The sequence below is a fragment of the Rhincodon typus genome, chromosome 17, assembly GCF_021869965.1.
Source record: "Rhincodon typus isolate 14 chromosome 17, sRhiTyp1.1, whole genome shotgun sequence".
NCBI lineage: Eukaryota > Metazoa > Chordata > Chondrichthyes > Orectolobiformes > Rhincodontidae > Rhincodon > Rhincodon typus.
Window position 1 is genome coordinate 1641760 of NC_063348.1, and position 18483 is coordinate 1660242.

The 18483-nt window shown below is 47.2% G+C and overlaps 1 protein-coding gene across 4 annotated transcripts in view; it reads right to left on the reverse strand.

Annotated features, from left to right (window-relative positions):
- The window catches only part of cpt1ab (carnitine palmitoyltransferase 1Ab (liver)), a 46034-nt gene that overhangs the window by 6654 nt on the left and 20897 nt on the right, over positions 1–18483 (reverse strand). For 3 of the 4 annotated variants that reach the window (XM_048607015.1, XM_048607017.1, XM_048607016.1), the window contains 5 exons: positions 18030–18117; positions 13661–13856; positions 12881–13069; positions 1748–1853; positions 797–913 (listed from right to left, as the gene is read on the reverse strand). In XM_048607015.1, coding sequence (XP_048462972.1) covers positions 797–913; positions 1748–1853; positions 12881–13069; positions 13661–13856; positions 18030–18117 — 696 coding nt within the window. Of the gene's footprint in view, positions 1–796; positions 914–1747; positions 1854–12880; positions 13070–13660; positions 13857–15202; positions 15288–18029; positions 18118–18483 lie in introns of all 4 variants that reach the window. The other variant, XM_048607018.1, reaches the window with a different exon arrangement.

Sequence of the window (18483 nt, forward strand, 5' to 3'; positions counted from 1 at the left end):
TCATGTTACAGTTGTATAGGACTTTGGTTCAACCACATTTGGAATACTGCCTACAGTTCTGGTTGCCCCATTACCAAAAGGATGTGGATGCTTTGGGGAGGGTGCAGAGGAGGTTCACTAGGATGTCGCCTGGTATGGAGGGCTCTAGCTATGAAGAGAGGTTGAGTAGATTAGGATTATTTACCTTAGAAAGACAGAGGTTGAGGGGGGACCTGATTGAGGTCTACAAAATCATGAGAGGTATAGACAGGGTGGATAGCAAGAAGCTTTTTCCCAGAGTGGGGGACTCAATTACTAGGGGTCACGATTTCAAGGCGAGGGGGAAAAATTTAAGGGAGATATGCGTGGAAAGTTCTTTACGCAGGGGGTGGTGGGTGCCTGGAACACGTTGCCAGCGGAGGTGGTACAGGCGGGCACGATAGCATCAAAATTTAAGATGTATCTAGACAGATACATGAATGGGCAGGGAGCAGAGGGATACAGATCCTTGGAAAATAGGCGACAGGTTTAGATAGAGGATCTGGATCAGTGCAGGCTTGGAGGGCCGAAGGGCCTGTTCCTGTGCTGTAATTTTCTTTGTTCTTTGTTGTTGTGAGCAGTGGGAACCGGGATGGGCGACTGGTCTGACTGCACCCTGTAAGGCTGTGACACGACTCAATCAGGACCACAGGCTGGCTGGTCATAGTGACTGCCAACCCCCACTCAGGGAGACCGCAGGCCAGGCCTGGGAGCAGGAGGTCAGTGCTGCAGGTTTACTACTTTAATCTTCAAGGCCAGCCACAAACAGGGAACTCACCGGCTCACTGATCTCCCACTGCAGGCGCTGGGGCAGTGGAATCTGCCCATTAGCTTCCCCCTTACAATTCCCCTCCTCCGTGTATCCCAGCTGGAACTGGTCAGTGGCCAGGATCGACTGCAGAAGACAGAAAGACATCAACAGCGCAGAGACATTCATAAACTCCAACTCCCAGCGAGGTAGTGGTGGGTAACACAGAAGGTCCCCATCATTACACACCATCAGGGCTGACCTGCATGGGTTCTTTAACAGAACCCAAGGCAATAAATTCAGGTCTTATCAAGCAAACCCTCTCCTGTCAAAATACATTTTAAAAAATATACAGACAGACACTGATCCCATTATGGGAAGGATTAAGTATGAGAGGGTACCGCTTCTAGGTAATTGACAAGACCAGGAATGGTGACAGGAGGTGAACTCTCACACAAAGATTGGTTAGGGTCTGGAATGTACTGTCTGAGAATGTGGTGGAGGTAGGGTCCTTTGAGACTTACAAGAAAGAAAGAGGGATTGGATGATTTTCTGAAATGAGTAGGGTTACAGAGAGAAAATGTGTAAGTGACTCAAGGTCACTTGCTCTTGAGGGATGGGTGGGTAGGTGGGTGGGTAAGCGACACAGACATGGGAAGCTGTACCCAGTCTCCGAGCTGGGGTCCCACTGAACTCCCACATCCCGTAGAGTGCTCTGGTCCACGTCCTGATCTTGGTGCTGGTCTAGCCCAGCTCACTATCTCAATGTTGAAAGGTCTCTGTGACAAATCTCTCCCTCACTGTCAGAGCCACACAGTGAGGCAGTCTCTCTCTCTCTCTCTCTCCCCTCCCTTCTTCTTGGAGGGAGCTTTCCTGCTACAGTCTCATCCTGGTTACAGTTCCCATTCCCAGTGCATGATCTGCCATTTGAGAGAGAGATAACCCCAGTGGTTGCTATTGGGAAAGTGAGGGGTCTCCTACCTCCCAGAGGTGCCCAATGATCGGAGCATCTGCCCACGAGTGTTCAGCATTCAGACCAATCTTCCCGTTTTTAAAAATAATAAAACTTAAAGATTTATCAAACCACCTGCAAAGAGAGAGACATGGGTTTTTAGAAGCACTGACCAAACTGGTCTCCCTGTCCCACCCTCACCCCGCAACCCCTCCCAGAGGCCTTCATGCCCCATCCCACCCTCACTCTCTGCCCTCTCCCACCCCCCGGCTCAACCTACTCAATCCCTCCTCTCTGGATGAGCCTTTCTCTCCGGAGCGGTCCCAGTGATATCCTGTTACAATCCCATTTAAATGTAAGAACATCCTTCCTCAAGTATGGGAATCACAACAGTACTGAGTATTCCAGGGCCTGGCTCGTACAACATTCCTACACTCTGAGAAAACAAGGTGTAGAGCTGGACAAACACAGCAGGCCAAGCAGCATCAGAGGAGCAGGAAAGCTGATGTTTCGTCTAGACCCTTCTTCAGAAATAAAATTCCTACACTCTGACTGGTTTGTAATAAACACAACACGTCATTCCTTCCTAGTCACTGCACCTGCAAACTAACTCAATGCTTCACGTACAACCATAATGTTTTATTGTCTGTCACCACTGGAACAATATCACACTCTTGGATTCTTCCCATCACTTCCTTCATTGAACGTTGCAGAAAGGAGACGAGAAGCTGAAACTTCCCGTTGTTCACTGTTCAGGACTAGGAGGCAGGAAACAGACTGGGACACAGGAACACCACGTTATACCACTTGGGAACAGGGCGCTGATTGGTCAGGCTATCCTTGCCGTGGAGAAGAAGGAGGAACAGTTAACTGTCAATCTTCATTGCCAGAGCAGGCAGGTGGATTCTGATTGGTCAGTGTTGCCAGGGATGCAGCAGAGCTGGACTGTCTCCATGAGCCCTTTCACTTTTGTAAAGGAGGCAATGTCTGTACAAATTCCTTGTGTCTACATAAAACAGGGCAGTGTGTATTTGTGTGTGGTGCTTTGAGCACATGCACAGGCACTGCACTGTGAGCCTGGCTGATCATCGTAAGTTAGATTCCAGGCTAAGTCTCTGCATAGTCTGGATTATTCAGTAAGTGATTTCTAATCACACAATCATATCTAATGGTGGATTGACTCTCGTGAGGATTACAAATGCAAGCTGGTTGTTGCTCGGGTGAGACACAGTGCCACAATCTGTTAAGCAGACTCAATGGGCTGAAAGACCTATTTCTGAGCTGTACACCTCTGAGTGAAACTGAATGAGCCTTATGCAGCATGAGATAGAACAAGCTGATAACAAGGTTATGAATGTACATCAAGCTCTCCACCAAAGGCTGCAGCTTGTACATTGCAATCTCCAAATTGAACCCATTATCTCCCCTTTAACCAGGGTTCAGCAAACATTTTTTTTGAAGAAGGGTCCTGATCCAAAATGTCAGCTTTTCTGCTCCTCTGATGCTGCCTGGCCTGCTGTGTTCCTCCAGCTCCACACTATGTTATCTCCAGCAAGGACGTCCTGGGTGGGAGATTTGCTAGAGCTCTTCGGGAGGGTTTAAACTAGTATGGCAGGGGTGTAGGAACCAAACAACAGGCCAGTAAGTGCAGGGACAAAAGGGAGACTGAGGTATGCATAGCACAGAGTAAGAGCAGGCAGAGCAAAGTCATGGGGTTCAGAGAGACTGGAGGTCTGGAGTGCATATACTTCAATGCAAGAAGTAGAACGGGTGAGACAGATGAACTAATATCATGGATTACTGCATGGAATTATGATGTTATTGCCATTACGGAGACGTGGTTAAAGGAGGGACAGGACTGGCAGCTTAACATTTCAGGATAGGGCTGTTTTAGAAGGGACAGAAAGGGAAACAAAATGGTGGGAGAGTTAGGGATCACATCACAGCTATGTTGAGGGAAGACACATCAGAGGGATCCTGCAGTGAGGCATTATGGGTGGAACTCAGGAAAAGGAACAGTGAAATCACAATGTTGGCAGTTTTCTATAGACCTCCCAACAGCCCACGGGAGACAGAGGAGCAGATGTGTAGTCAGATACTAGAAAGGTATAAACAAAGTAGTTATGGTGGGTGACTGAAACTTTCCTCTCATTGACTGGGACTCCCTTAGAGCCAGGAGCTCGGATGGAAAGCAATTTGTTAGATGTGTCTAGGAGGGCTTTTTGAGACAGTATGTTGACAATCCAACCAGAGAGGAGGCCATACTAGACTTGGTATTAGGGAATGAGCCAGGACAGGTGAATGATGTTTCAGTAGGAGAGTATTTTGGGCTTAGTGACCATAACTCCATAAGGTTTCGTGTAGTCATGGACAAGGACAAGAGTGGCCTTTGGGTGAGGTTTAATTGGGCAAGGGCTAATTACATCCAAATTGGACAAGAACTGGGGAATGTGCATTGGGAGCAGTTATTTAAGGGCAAATCTACATCTGGCATGTGGGAGGCTCTTAAAGACCAGGTGATTAAAGTGCAGGACGTGCAGGTCCCTGTGAAACTGAAGGATAGGAATGGCAGGATCCAGGAACCATGGAAGACAAAGGGAAATTGTAAACTGAGTCAAAAGGAAAAAGGAAGCATATGATAGGTCTAGGCAGTTACAAACTGATGAAGCCATTGAGGACTAGAGAGAAATTAGGAAGGAACTTAAATGCAAAATTAGGAAGCCTACAAGGAGCCATGAAATGTCTTTAGCAAACAGGGTCAAGGAGAAAGCCAAGGATCTTTATGCATATATTAGAAGGAAGAGGGTAGCAAAGGAAAGAGTAGGCCCACGCAAGGACAAAGGAGGGAAGTTATATGTGGAGCCACAGGAAGTGATAGAGATCCTTAATAAGTACTTTGTATCAGTGTTCACTGAGGAGAAGGACATGACTGATGCTGAGGTCAGGGATGAGTGTGTGAATACTGTAGAGAACGTCAATATCTTGTAGGAGGAAGTTTTGAGTATCCTAAATTGGATTTAAGGTAGAGAAGTCCCTGGGACCAGATGGGATCTATCCCAGGTTACTGGAAAAGCAAGGGAAGAAACAGCTGGGCCATTAGCAGATATCTTCACGTCCTCTTTGTCCACAGGCGAGGTTCCAGAGAACTGGAGATTAGCCAATGTTGTTCCCTTGTTTAAGAAAGGAAGCAGGGATAATCCGGGAAATCCGGGCTGTCTGTGGGGGGGAAGCTCTTAGACAAGATACTGAGGGACAAGATATGTACACATTTGGAAGAAAATGGAGTAGTTAGCGACAGGCATGGTTTTGTATGGGGAAGATCATGTCTGACCAACCTGATCGAATTTTTTGAAGAGGTGACCAAAGAGGTTACTAAAGAAGTTACCAAAGGTAATTGATGAGGAAAGAGCTGTGGACGTAGTTTATATGGACTTTAGTAAGGCATTTGATAAAGTCTCACATGGCAGATTAGTACAAAAACTAAAAATCACATGGGAAATTCAGGGTGGGCTGGCTCGATGGATACAAAACTGGCTTGGTCCTAGAAGACAGAGGGTAGTGGTGGAAGGATGTTTTTCAGAATGGAGACCGGTAACTAGTGGTGTTCCATAGGGATCAGTCTTAGATCCTCTGCTGTTTGTAGTATATATAAATGATCTGGAGGAAAAATGTAAGTGGTCTGATTAGTAAGTTTGCAGATAACACTAAGATTGGTGGAGTTGCTGATAGTGCTGACCATTGTGAAAGGATACAACAGGATATAGATAGATTGGCGACTTGGGTACAGAAATGGCAGATGGAGTTTAATCCAGACAAATGCAAGGTGATGCATTTGAGGTTCAAGTTTATGTGTGAATTATACAGTGAATGGCAGAACCCTTAGGAACATTAACATTCAGATGGATCTGGGCATGCAGGTCCACAGTTCCCTAAAAGTGGTAACACAAGTGGCCAAGGTGATTAAGAAGGCATATGGCATGCTTGCCTTCATCGGCTGGGACATGGAGTACAAGAGTTGGCTTAACATGTTGCTGCATAAAACCCTTGTTAGGCCACATTTGGAATATTGTGTGCAGTTTCGGTCAAAGCGAAAGCTTTGGAAAGAGTACAGAGAAGTTTCACCAGGATGTTGCCCGGTTTGAGAGCAATGGCTATGAGGAATGGTTAAAAAGACTAGGACTGTTTTCACTGGAAAGACAGTGGCTGAAAGGAGACCTGATGGAGGTCTACAAAATGATGAGAGGTATAGATAGGGTGGACATTCAAAGGCCTTTTTCCCAGGGTTGAAGTTTCAATTACAAGGGGACACAGGTTCAAGGTTAGAGGGGGAAAGTTTAAGGGAGATGTGCGAGGAAAGTTTTTTTTACACAGAGTGGTAGGAGCCTAGAACACACTGCCAGAGGAGGTGGTGGAAGCGGGCACTTTGGTGACATTTAAGAGGCACCTGGATGGTTACATGAATATGGAGGGAATAGAGGGATACAGACCGAATAAGAGCAGAAGGTTTGTTTTTTAGATTAGTTAGGGCGTGATGATTGGCACAGGCTTGGAGGGCCGAAAGGCCTGTTCCTGTGCTGTACTTCTCTTTTATTCTTTTTGTTCTTTTGATGTTGTGGGCCTGAAAGATCCCCTGAAGAATCTGGCCCTATTTATCCTGTGGAACATCTGACAAATGTGATCCTGAGGTAATATCCAGACATGTAAACCTTGCTGTGGTCATATTGACCAAACCTCATCACAGGAAAGATGTGGAAGCTTGCTTAAAAGAGGATGCAGAGGAGATTTACCAGGATGCTGCCTGAACTGGAGGGCAGGTCTTATGAGGAAAGGTTGAGGGAGCAAGGGCTTTTTTCATTGGAGCGAAAAAGGATGAGAGATGACTTGATAGAGGTTTACAAGATGATGAGAGGCATAGATAGAGTGGATAGTCAGAGACTTTTTCCCAGGGCGGAAATGACTATTATGAGGGGGCATAATTTTAAGGTGATTGGAGGAAGGTATAGGGGAGATGTCAGAGGTAGGTTCTTCACAGAGTGGTGGGCGTGTGGAATGCGCTGCGGCAGTGGTAGTGGAGTCAGATACTTTAGAGACTTTTAAACGACTCTTGGATAGGCACGTGGATGATAGTATAACGTAGGGTATGCAGGGTAGATTGATCTTAGTAGGAGAAAAGGTCAGCACAACATCGTGGGCCAAAGGGCCTGTACTGTGCTGTACTGTTCTATGTTCTTAAACAGGATGATATCAAATAAAGACACGTTGTGCTCAATGGTGGTTCCACAGTTTCTAACAACAGGACCTGCCACTGCACATGGTGAACAGTCACCCTTGGAGACAAGCTGTTGGTTGGAATTGTGTCAGGGTGGTAACCAGCTGGGGGGCTATGTTCAACAGGATTCATGTTTTGTGCTTCACTGCGCTCACATAAATACAGGCTGCCCACAGGTATTTGGTGATGTTCTCCTTACATCCCGTTCTATGACTGGCTATGTACAATAGCCCAATCCAATTGCAGCCAGTTCAAAAGGGATTTCCTCATACTCCGAGAGATTCTTTCACACTCACTAAAACTACACAAGACCTTGAGAGTGACAGGCTGTTCACGTGCTTCTTTACTAACAAAGCCTCAGATAATCCATTGAATAGAGTCTTATAGGGCTCTCAGCAATGTGGGTTCTGGTGAGGTTTGGGGCAGAACAGTTTGAGACTGGTGAGGTGAGATCCTTATGATGCAGTGGCAAGATGCCAATGAAGGGGGAACTAAAGCTTGTTAAAGACCTTGTTAACATCACAACTCACCCTATTAATAGTCATCTTCCTCTCTTACCACACAAGCTAGAGATTGAGAAATGGAGATCAGAGCAGAACTGGCTCCCAGCTTTGCTCAGTACCACTTCCTGTTGGACATTGGGCACTACCTGGGCACACTCCAAGGGCACTGACCACATGCACCCCATCTCCATGGACATTGGCTTCTGTCATATGCCAGCCTCTATGAACCTTCATGGTACATCTCCAATCACTTACAGGACGCTCCTGCTCTTCGATATTACACCTCAGGCTGCCCCAGTAACCCCCACTGTAACGCTGCAGCAAGGACACTGTGCGCTCAGGGATATACCCCCAGCTCATGGACTGCACCGGGCTGTATCCCCGGGCTCCTCGCTTACTGTCAAAGGACCTGTCTGGATGCTCACAGCATCTCTGCCTTGTGCTGCCATTTTACACATTGCCCCTTCAGCCAGACATACTAGCCTCACATTGTTACTATCTTGCTGTGCTGTTTAGCACAGACACAAAGGTCGAAAATTTGTCACAGTTATCAGTTAATTCAAGAGGGATAGCCTTCACTCAGGGGATCCCTGCACAGTAAGGCAAGGGCAGCCTCCGATACTGGAGCTGGGTCTGCTCGAGACGGTCAGAATCAGGTTTCTCTCCTCATAACGGGTAAGGAGCCAAACATAGGACTGCCCACCACCCGTCTTGGCTCTTCTCTGCCATATTATGGGTTGTTTCCTCCTGGAAGCAGAGAGAGGTGGGTACTAAGGGAGATGGAAGTGGGTGGCACAACTACTATTGTTGGTGGAGGTGGGGACGTGTCCCGAGTGAGTGAGCAGGCAACAGAGAAGGTAATACAGGAGTAAGCGCTGTCACAAGCTGGGGTATGTGAGGGTGAATTGGGGAGATACTGCAGACAATAATGAGAGTGGTACAGCATAAGCCTTGGTGGGAGGTGAATACACTAGCAGAGCTAGAATTCGAGTATGACGCATCAGAGAAGAGATGGTAGCACTTAGACTGGCATAGTGGAGAAGGTCATTAAACCTTTTTCCTACAGTGCTGGCCATGCCTCAGTTGACTGAGGCTGATAAAGGAAACCTCATGGTGACAAAACCCTCCAAAAACTTGACACAATTAGCACTTAGCCAAAATAAAACCACATCTGACTCAGCCCACTGACATTGGCACAATATCACTATGTTGTGTCACTTATCTGAATCTGTCTTCATTGAACTCACAAACATGGCAACTCATGCAGTTGAGTTCAAGTTCAATGTCACATGTCCACCCAAATAGATGGCATTGTCATGGAAATGCTCTCTTGACCCAGCTCTCACTAATATCTTCAATGGAAAGACCACTAACCGCCCATTCCTTCCATACATCTGATATGAGACTTCTGTGATATTTGAATCGGAATGATTTCAATATTTGAACAAATTTCTTTCCACAATTTATGATAAAGTCCACCCTGTCTCAGATTTACCTTTGAAATGAAGCAGTTAAATGAACTCACGTCTCAACGGGTTCACTGAGAAGCTGGATAATGGATTCTCTCCTACAATCTATAGGAAGCTTACATTCACCAGTCATTGAGAATCCCACAGCTTTACCCACTACAAGATCAATCTGACTGGTAAGCTGGTGAATAGGGCCCTGGCTGTCTGCTCACTGTGTATGTTTGACACTGAGATGGGACATTTCCAAACTATCCTGCATTATAATGGATACTCTGATCCAATCATCACTCAATGTGAATCGCACAAACTCAGGGATGGGCCTCTAGCCATCACTTCTGGCACTGAGTGGATCACCCTAGAAGAGGGAAGGTGTCTCAGAAATGTGACCAACAGCTGAAATTAGCTGTCTCACATTGCTGCTGCTATTATGCAGTAAATCCATGAGCGGTTTTCTGCATTATCAAGGAGCCAAATGGACATTTTCTCTACCACACAAATGACTAATATGGCATGTGAGTTTCAGTGCTGGTGTGATGGCAGGTCTGTAGGCCACACTCTCCAGAGACTGGAAGACCCTATCAAACAACATGTCTCGCTGCCCATTTCCAAGTGGACAGCACATCAATTGTGCTCAACCAGTACATGCTTGCAAATCTCAGAAATGTCTATCCACCATTTGAGGTCATTTTAGTTTCATAGAATAGAATCCCCACAATGTGAAAACAGGCCATTCAGCTCAACAGGTCCACACCGCCCCTCCAAAGAGCATCCCACACAGATCCATCCCCTACCCTTTCCCTGTAACCCTGCATTTCCCATGTCTAATCCACCTGACTTACACATCTCTGGACACTACAGGCAATTTAGCAGGGCTAACCTACCTACTGTGCACATCTTTGGACTGTGGGAAGAAACCGGAGCACCCAGAGGAAACCCACACAGACATGGGGAGAATGTGCAAACTCTGCACGGACAGTTGCCCGAGGGTGAAATCAAACCCAGGTCCCTGGTGCTGTGAGGCAGCAATGCTAACCACTGAGCCATCGTGCCATAGTGATTGGAAATCACTTACTGAATAATCCAGACCGTGCTGAGACTTAGCCTAGAATCTAAGTTACGATGATCAGCCAGGCTCACAGTGCAGTGCCTGTGCATGTGCTCGAAGCTCCATACACAAACACACTCCGCGCTGTTTTATGTAGACATAAGGAATTTGTACAGACAGTGCATCCTTTACAAAAGAGAAAGGGCTCATGGAGACAGCCCAACTCTGCCATATCCCTGGCAACACTGTGACCAATCAGAATCCACCTGCCTGCTCTGGCAATGAAGATTGACAGTTAACTGTTCTTGCTCCATCTCTATGGCAATGATGGCTTGACCAATCAGCACCCTGTTCCAATGCAGTACAAGGTGGTGTTCCTGTGTCCCAATCGGTCTCCTGCCTCCTAGTCTTGAGCAGTGAACAACGGGAAGTTTCAGCTTCTCATCTCCTTTCTGCAACGTTGATATTCTGTTACACCAAACAATTATTCTCTCTTATTATACTCCATCCACCATCTTGTTGTCCACTGCGTGTATCTTTCTGCCCCTGTAGTCATCCCTTCATACAGCACGGAAAAGGCCTTTCAGCCCATTGAGTCTTCACTGACATAAGTACCACTATAGGCGCACTAAACCCAATTTCCTGCATTTGCCCCATATCCTTGAATGTTATGATATTTGAAATACTTATCCAAATATTTTTTAAAGGTTGTAAGGTTTCTGGCCTCCACCACCTTCCCAGACAGTGCATTCCAGATTCTCACCATCTGCTGAGTGAGGAGGTTTTTCCCCCATATCCCCTCTGAATCTCCTGGCCTTTACCCTAAACTATGGCTTCTTGTGATTGACCCCTCACCTAAGGAGAACAGCTGCTCTCCATTCACCCTGTCTGTACCCCTCATGATATTATACATCTTAATCATGTCCCTCAATCTTCTCTGCTCTAAACAAAACAACCCAAGCCTATCTAATCTCTCCATGTAGCTCAATTTCTCCATCTCAGGCAACATCCTGGTGAACCTCCTCTGTACCCCTCTACTGCTATCACATCCTTCCTGTAATGAGGTGACCAGAACTGCACACAGTATTCCAGTTACAGCCTGAACAATGCTCTGTATAACTCCAACATAACCTCCTTGCTGTTATACTCTGTGCCGTGACTGATGAATGCAAACGTCCCATATGCCACCTTAACTATCCTATTCACCTGCTCTGCCAGCTTCAGGGATCTTTGAATAGTTACTCCAAGATCCCTCTGTCCCTCTAATCTACCCAGTGTCCTGCCATTCCTTAAGTACACCCTCATCTTGTTTCTTCTTCCAAAGTGCATCACCTCGCACTTATCAGGGTTAAATACCATTTGCCACTGCTCCACCATCTGACCAACCCAACAATACCTTCCTGTAACCTACAACCATCTTCTTCGCTATTAACCACTCTCCCAATCTTTGTATTGTTTGAAAATTTTCTTAATATTCCTCCCATCTTTTCATCTATATCATTTATGTATATAATAAACAATAAGGGTCCTACTACTGGTCCTTGTGGTACACTACTGGACACCAACCTCCAGTCACTCAAACAGCCTTCCACCACTATCCTTTGTGTCCACTTACTAAGCCAGTTTCTGATCCCTCTTGCCAAGTTTCCCTCAATTCATATGTTTTAACCTTCTCAATCAGTCTTCCATGTGGGACTAGTGGGACTCCTCTTTTCACCTAGTTTTACGTTGTTACCAAATGGGAATCATTACACTCAGTCCCTCTTACAAGTCACGAATATAAAAGGACAATATAGATTGGTCACAGTATGCGAGCCATTAATCAGTGTTCTGTGCATTAATAAAACCTTGGTAAACTACTATCTCCAACTCAATGAGCTTCTCTTAGTTAACAACTCTTGGTGAATCCTTTTGAAAATCCAGATATTTACTGACTCTCCTTTACCACAAGAGGTACAAATTTAAATCCTTTGGGGATTTGTCAAGCATGATTTCGCTTTCAGAAAGTCACACTTGTGAAAATGCTGTCACTTTATAAAGGTTAATTTGTCCTGGCTTTTTTTTTTTAAGAGAGCTTGTAAAGGCAGAGGCACAGAAGTGGCTATCGCAGATGGCTTAAGTCAATAATTTAGGAGGTCTTTAGGTTTTTTTTAAAACAATGGAAGGGAAGTGGCCAGTTCTCACATATCAGGCTTTCTATTTTTTTTTAAGCTGTAGTAGTCAGAAGCTGTTTGGGTCCCAGAAGAGTTGAAGCTTCAGTAAATGATGCCTAACTGCTACTTTCTCTGAAATCTTTCTTGATGTTGTTTGCTCCCGGATTGGACAACGGCATGTAAGAATTTGTGCCTGAATCTACTGTTTTGCCAAGGGGTGTGTTTATGGGATATTACTACATTGGAACAGTTAATTAGTACTAGTTACTGTATCTATTATTTGGTTAAGTTTTCCAGTAGTTAAATTATTCCAAATTCCTCTATTTTTGTTTGTATTTTAAACTATAGTGTTTAAGTAAATTGTGTTTTGCTTAACGTCAAATAGTTTGACCAGTCGCATCACATTTGGAACACGGCATTTCACATCTACCTTGAAAAAGTAAGAAGTTAGGGTCTAGGCTACCTTCTTAAAACATTTTGAGGGCGATCTGGTCTGGGTCCATAACACACTGCTTCCAGCCAATCATATTCTAATTGCCTTGATCCCACAGATGGCCTAGTCATCCTCTCAGTGACACCTGCCCTCCCACTCTCCCCCCTCATACACAGCTCCTGAAGCCTTGGCCCTAGCCCTCTCCCTGACTGACCCCCACGGCCTTCTGTGGCCCCAGGCCTAGGTTCTCACCCTGCTTGGTCACCTCCAACTCCATTCCAGTCACTGACCTGTCGTAGCACTTGCCGTGAAGGAGAGACTTGGCGTAACTATCGAGGGATGTCATGGGATCCTCCTTCCTGAATCCCTGCTCGGTGTCATCCAGTGTCACAAAGAAAGCAGCTTTCTCGATGGTGTCCAATGACACCTTGTTCTTGCCCTGGCTGAAGAATGACCTACGTGCTTTAGCCCAGGGGACCCTGGATCATAAGAATCATAAGAAATAGGAGCAGGATTAGGCCATTAGACTCCACCATTCAATAAGATCACAGCTGATCTTTTCATTGGTTCAGCTCCACTTACTCGCCCGCTCACTGTAACCCTTAATTCCTTTACTGTTCAAAAATCTATCTTTCTTAAGAACATTTAATGAGGTAGCCTCAACTGCTTCACAGGGTGCAGGGAACATGAGGTGTGACACAGTTACCAAGGGAGACACACAAAGCCCAGAGAGTACCAGTGAGGGGACACTCCTCACAGCCAGAGTCAGTTTTACTGAGACTCCCGTCACATGAGCATTTGTTGCAAATATCTAATTGCCTCCTCGGCTGGCTATTGCAGGAAGCTGTGGGTAGATATGATGTTGTGGCACTGGGCACTGCCTCGGGGGCCACATGTTCAAAGTCCAGCTGCAACCGGTGCTAGTTAAATTCCGGGGGAGCTGCAAGGTCTTAGTTCCTGCTGGTCTCAGGAATGAAAAGGACATGAATTTGCATTCAAGACCTGTGGGATCCCTGGAAATCCTGAGTAACCCTGGGCTCTCTATCTCTCTCTCTCTCTCACTTTCTCACCTGTCTCCTGCAGTCAGTGCTGCCAGTTTCTCCTCCCCAGGCTGGGCTGGTGACTGGTCATCGAGGATCTTCTGCATCTGAGTTTGGATCTCACGGGGTTTGAGAAGCCTGCCATTGTGATAGAGCCAGACCTTGTAGAAACGTCCCCGGTGGTAGACGGCTATGTGTTTGCTGTCCTTCAAGTGCTGCAGAGTGTCTAAGGGGCAACATAGAGGTGTCGTGAGAGGGAGAGAGAGATACAAAGAGAGAGAGAGGGAGAGAGAGAGGGCCACGCAGAAGGACAATGAGGAACCGCGAGTTTTACTGGAGATGGAAAGTCAAAGCAGCCAGAGGGATGCTGGAAAATGAGCTCCGAGCTCTGGCTGCAATGCTGGTATTGGAACCAGCCCCAGCAGAAACGGAGACACAGACAGACACAAACTGTAGACACAGGCTGGTGTCAGAGTGACAGAGGAGTGCAGGGTGGGATGGTGACATCCAGACACAGGAGACAAGGTGCAGTCCTGGCAAGTGGGCTAGCCCGCAGTTTTCATTGGACAACCTCTTCATGTCACCTTTGTTCAGGGCATGTCCTGGCAAAATGGGATTGGCGGAGTAACTGGGAGGAGGGGGATCCACAGCTGTAGTTGGACACTCCGGGAACATGCCCCGTCCACAGGGTTCCCCACATTCCCTTTGGGAGACAGTAAGAGGGCACAGAGTGACAGCATTACAGTCACTGTGTTCCAGCTGGATCTCACACACACACACACACCCCCTCTATTGTCACAATCATTGGATCCCACCTACTGATGCTCATGAATAAAATCCTTTGCAGTGTTTTAACTACTGAATCCCCTGCACTATCACAGACACACCGCAACACTGCATCCCTCACATTGGAGTTATAAACATTATCTAAGCACTGCATTCCTCACAGTGTTCCTTAGATGTGACTGTCTCACCCACTGGATCCTCACACTGTATCTCTCAAACACACACACACACACACACACACACACCCTGCACTGTCTCACCCACTGGATTCGTCACTTTTGCTCACATTGGAGTCCTATGTACTGTCTTACCACTGGATCCCTCACACTATCCCTCAGACTGGATCCCTCTGCACTGTCTTACCACTGGATCCCTCGTACCATTGCTCACACACATTAAGCTGCCCAGTTTGTTTGCATGAGCCATTATCCCTGACCTTAACATTTCTAACATGAAGCAAATGACAGCAAGCAGGACTGGGTGTGTGGGGTGTGGGTGGGACATGGGGGGGTGAGGCAGTCAGGTGATGGGGGGAAAATGGGGATGAGGGGATGGAAGTAGGAATGTGGGAGTAAGGGTGAGGGTGTCGAGGAGGAGTTCGAGGGTGAGGGCTAAGGAGGGCGTGAGGGTGAAGGGATGGAGGAGGGGGTCGAGGGTGAAGGTTGGAGAAGGGGCCAAGGAGGGTGCTGAGGGTGAGGGGATTGGCGGTGCAGGTAGAGGAGGGGGTGGCGGGTGCTAAAAAAGGTCATGAGGATGTCCAAGAGATTGCTCGGGATGTCACTGTACCTGTCTCTAACCCCGGGAGGCGGGTGGAATTGAACATACGCTCGTACTGGGAGGAACACATGGGGATTGCACTTTGACCCATGAGCTGAAAAGTAAGAGTCAAAAAAACACACAGAGTAAATAAAATAAAACTTTAATTCAAGTGGATGGTTGGAGCTGGGATAGGAGAGAGACTGGGAATGAAATGGAGATTACATACAAACCACTTAGAAAAATCAGACCAGAGAGGGAGAGGGGAGAGGGAGAGAGGGGGAGACCGAGAGAGACAGAAAGAGAGGGGCAGACAGAGAGAGATGGAGAGTGTCATACAGACAGACGCAAGGAGAAAAATGGAAAAAAGAGAGAGAGAGAGAAACATGGAAAAAGAGACAACACAAAAACAGAGAGAAACAGACAGAGACAGGCAGGGTCATGGAGAAAGAGAGAGATAGAGAGAGAGGGACAGAGACAGAAAGAGAGAAAGAAAGACAGGAGGAGAAAGAAAGACAGAGGGTGAGAGAGAGAGAGAGAAAGAAAAAGAAAGAGATAAAAAGAGAGAAACGTTGACAGAGAGACAGAAGGAGAGTCATAGAAATGCAGAGACAACAGAGAGAGTGGGGTAAACCATGTTAGAGACAGAGAGAGGGAGAAAGACAGAGAGATAGAGAGAGAGAGAGAGAGAGAGAGAGAGAGAGCGAGACAGAGACACACCATAATCCCCTCCAGAATAGTATCAAAACCCCGAGACCTAGGTCTCAACTCTGCCCTCTGCAACTGGATCCTCAGCCTCCTAACCCATAGACCACAATAGGTGAAGATGCATGACTGCACTTCTTCCATGATAAGCCTCAATACCGGAGCCTGCCCCAAAGATGTGTCCTCAGCCCTCTACAGTACTCCCTGCACACCCACGACTTTGTTGCTAAATTCTGAACGAACGCAATCTACAAGTTTGCTGACGACACCATTGTGGTAGGACAGATATCAAATAATGATGAGTCAGAATACAGAAAGGAGATAGAGGACTTGGTGTCGTGGTGCAATGATAACAACCTCACTCTCAATGTCAGCAAAACAAAAGAACTGATCATTGACTTCAGAAAGAAAGGAGAACATGTCCCCATCTACATCAACGGAGCTGAGGTGGAGAGGGCCAAGAGCATCAAGTTCCTAGAAGTGACAATAACTGACAACCTGTCCTGGATTTCCCATGTCAATGCGACGGTCAAGAAGACACAACAATGCCTCTTGTTCCTCAGGCAGCTCAGGAAGTTTGGCATGTCCATAAGGCCCCTCACCAACTTCTACAGCTGCACCATTGAAAGCACACTGTCCGGGTGCATAATGGTCTGGTATGGCAACTGCTCTGCCCAGGACTATAAGAAACTACAGAAGGTGGTGCGCACAGCCCAGACCATCACGGAAGCCAACCTTCCATCCATGGAGATAGTAGGAACTGCCAATGCTGGAGAATCTGAGATAACAAGGTGTAGAGCTGGATGAACACAGCAGGCCAAGCAGCATCAGAGGAGTAGGAAAGCTGACGTTTCCGGTCAAGACCCTTTGGACTCTACTTACATGGCTCACTGCCGCGGAAAGGCGGCCAACATCATCAAGTGCCCTCCCACCCCAGTAACACTCTCTTCCAACCTCTTCTGTCAGGCAGAAGATACAGAAGCTTGAAAACACACACCAGCAAGTTCAAGAAAAGCTCCTTCCCTGCTGAGAGTGATAAATGGACTCTCTAACGTCAAATAACGTTGATCTTGCTAATGCTTGTCTTGCTTTGCGCACCTCCTGTGCCATTGTAACCCGTATGCCTCGCTCTGTCTGAACACCCTATGTCCTCATTTGCTATGATCTGCCTGCATTGCTCGCAAAACAAAGCTTTTCACTGTACTTAGGTGCATGTGACTGCAATAAATCAAATCAAATCAAATCAGAGAGAAACTGACAGAGAGACAGAGGAAGAAAGAGAAAGTGAGATGGATAGAGTGACAGAGACAGAGGGAGAAAAGGAAGTGAGAGAGAGAGAGAGAGAGAGAAAAAAACAGGGAGAGAGACAGAAAGAGAGACGGGAGCGATTTATTCATAAACTGACAACAATAAAGTGAAACACAACCAGGTAACTGAACCAAGACAGTGACAACGATTCCTTACTGTCTGAGACACAATCTGGGGTGACGATTGTACAGAGACCTCCAATCAGATACAGGCGTCCTGACAGCCCTCTCAAACCTTCTCAAATATTGCCTCCTGCTCTATTGCCAATCCAGGCTGGTGTCAGTGAGGGTCTCTGAGGAGGTTGTGAACCTCTTATTCCCGTTGCAGTTGCTCGAGGCAATGCCCTACCACCACACTCATTCAATAAGCCTAGTCGCCCCCGCAGTGAGACACCCTTACACCTCAGTGACCCCACCTCTCCCCCAATCCCACCCCCCCACCCGTAACCACCTCAGTGAGACCCATCCCTCCCTGGTCAGTGACCTCCTCACTCCTCAGTGACCTCCCTTCCCTCCCCAGTGACTCTTTTGAGACCCCTGCCTAAGTGGACCCCAAATCCCCTCTGATCTCCCCCTCAACGAGCCCCATCCCCAACTCAGTGAACTCCCTTCCCCTTCACTGACCCCCCTCAGTGACCCCTCCCCTCAACAAGTCCCCTTCCATCCTAAGTGAGATACCCCTCCTGCTCAATAAGTTGCTGTGACCCCACCCCTCAGTGTGACCCCCTTCAGTGAGACCTCCTCAGTAAACCCCTTCTGCTCAGCAATCTTCCCCCCTCCACTTTCCCCACTCAGTGAGACGCCCCTCCCTTCAGTGACCTCCCTCCTTCCCATGAGCCTCTTACCTGTGTGGAGCCCAGCGATGCGTGTTGTGTTAAACAGCCACTCAAACTGCCAGGAGCAGAGAGGGACTGGCGCTTCCCTCAGGTAGACCTGTGTCACAGCAAGATCCCCGCAACAAGGACAAGGGATGCCGATGGTGAGGGGAGGGAGAGAGAGAAGGCTCCATTTCAAGACAGGGAGAGGGGGGAAAGGAGATAGAGGGAGAAGGACAGAACATAGAGACAGCAAATCAGCCCGGAGTCGAAATCATTGGGAGAGAGTTCAACATTGTGCAGACGGTCAGCTTTGTAACGCTGCCCAGTCTGGGTTTGTTCATCACTCATACAGGGACAGTGCAGGGGGGCAAGGTACAGGAGAGCTGGAGGGAGTTGCGGGGGGGAGGAAATGGGAACCAATTGGGTAAACAAGTGAGAGAGAGAGAGAGATAGAGAGAGATAGAGAGAGATAGAGAGAGAT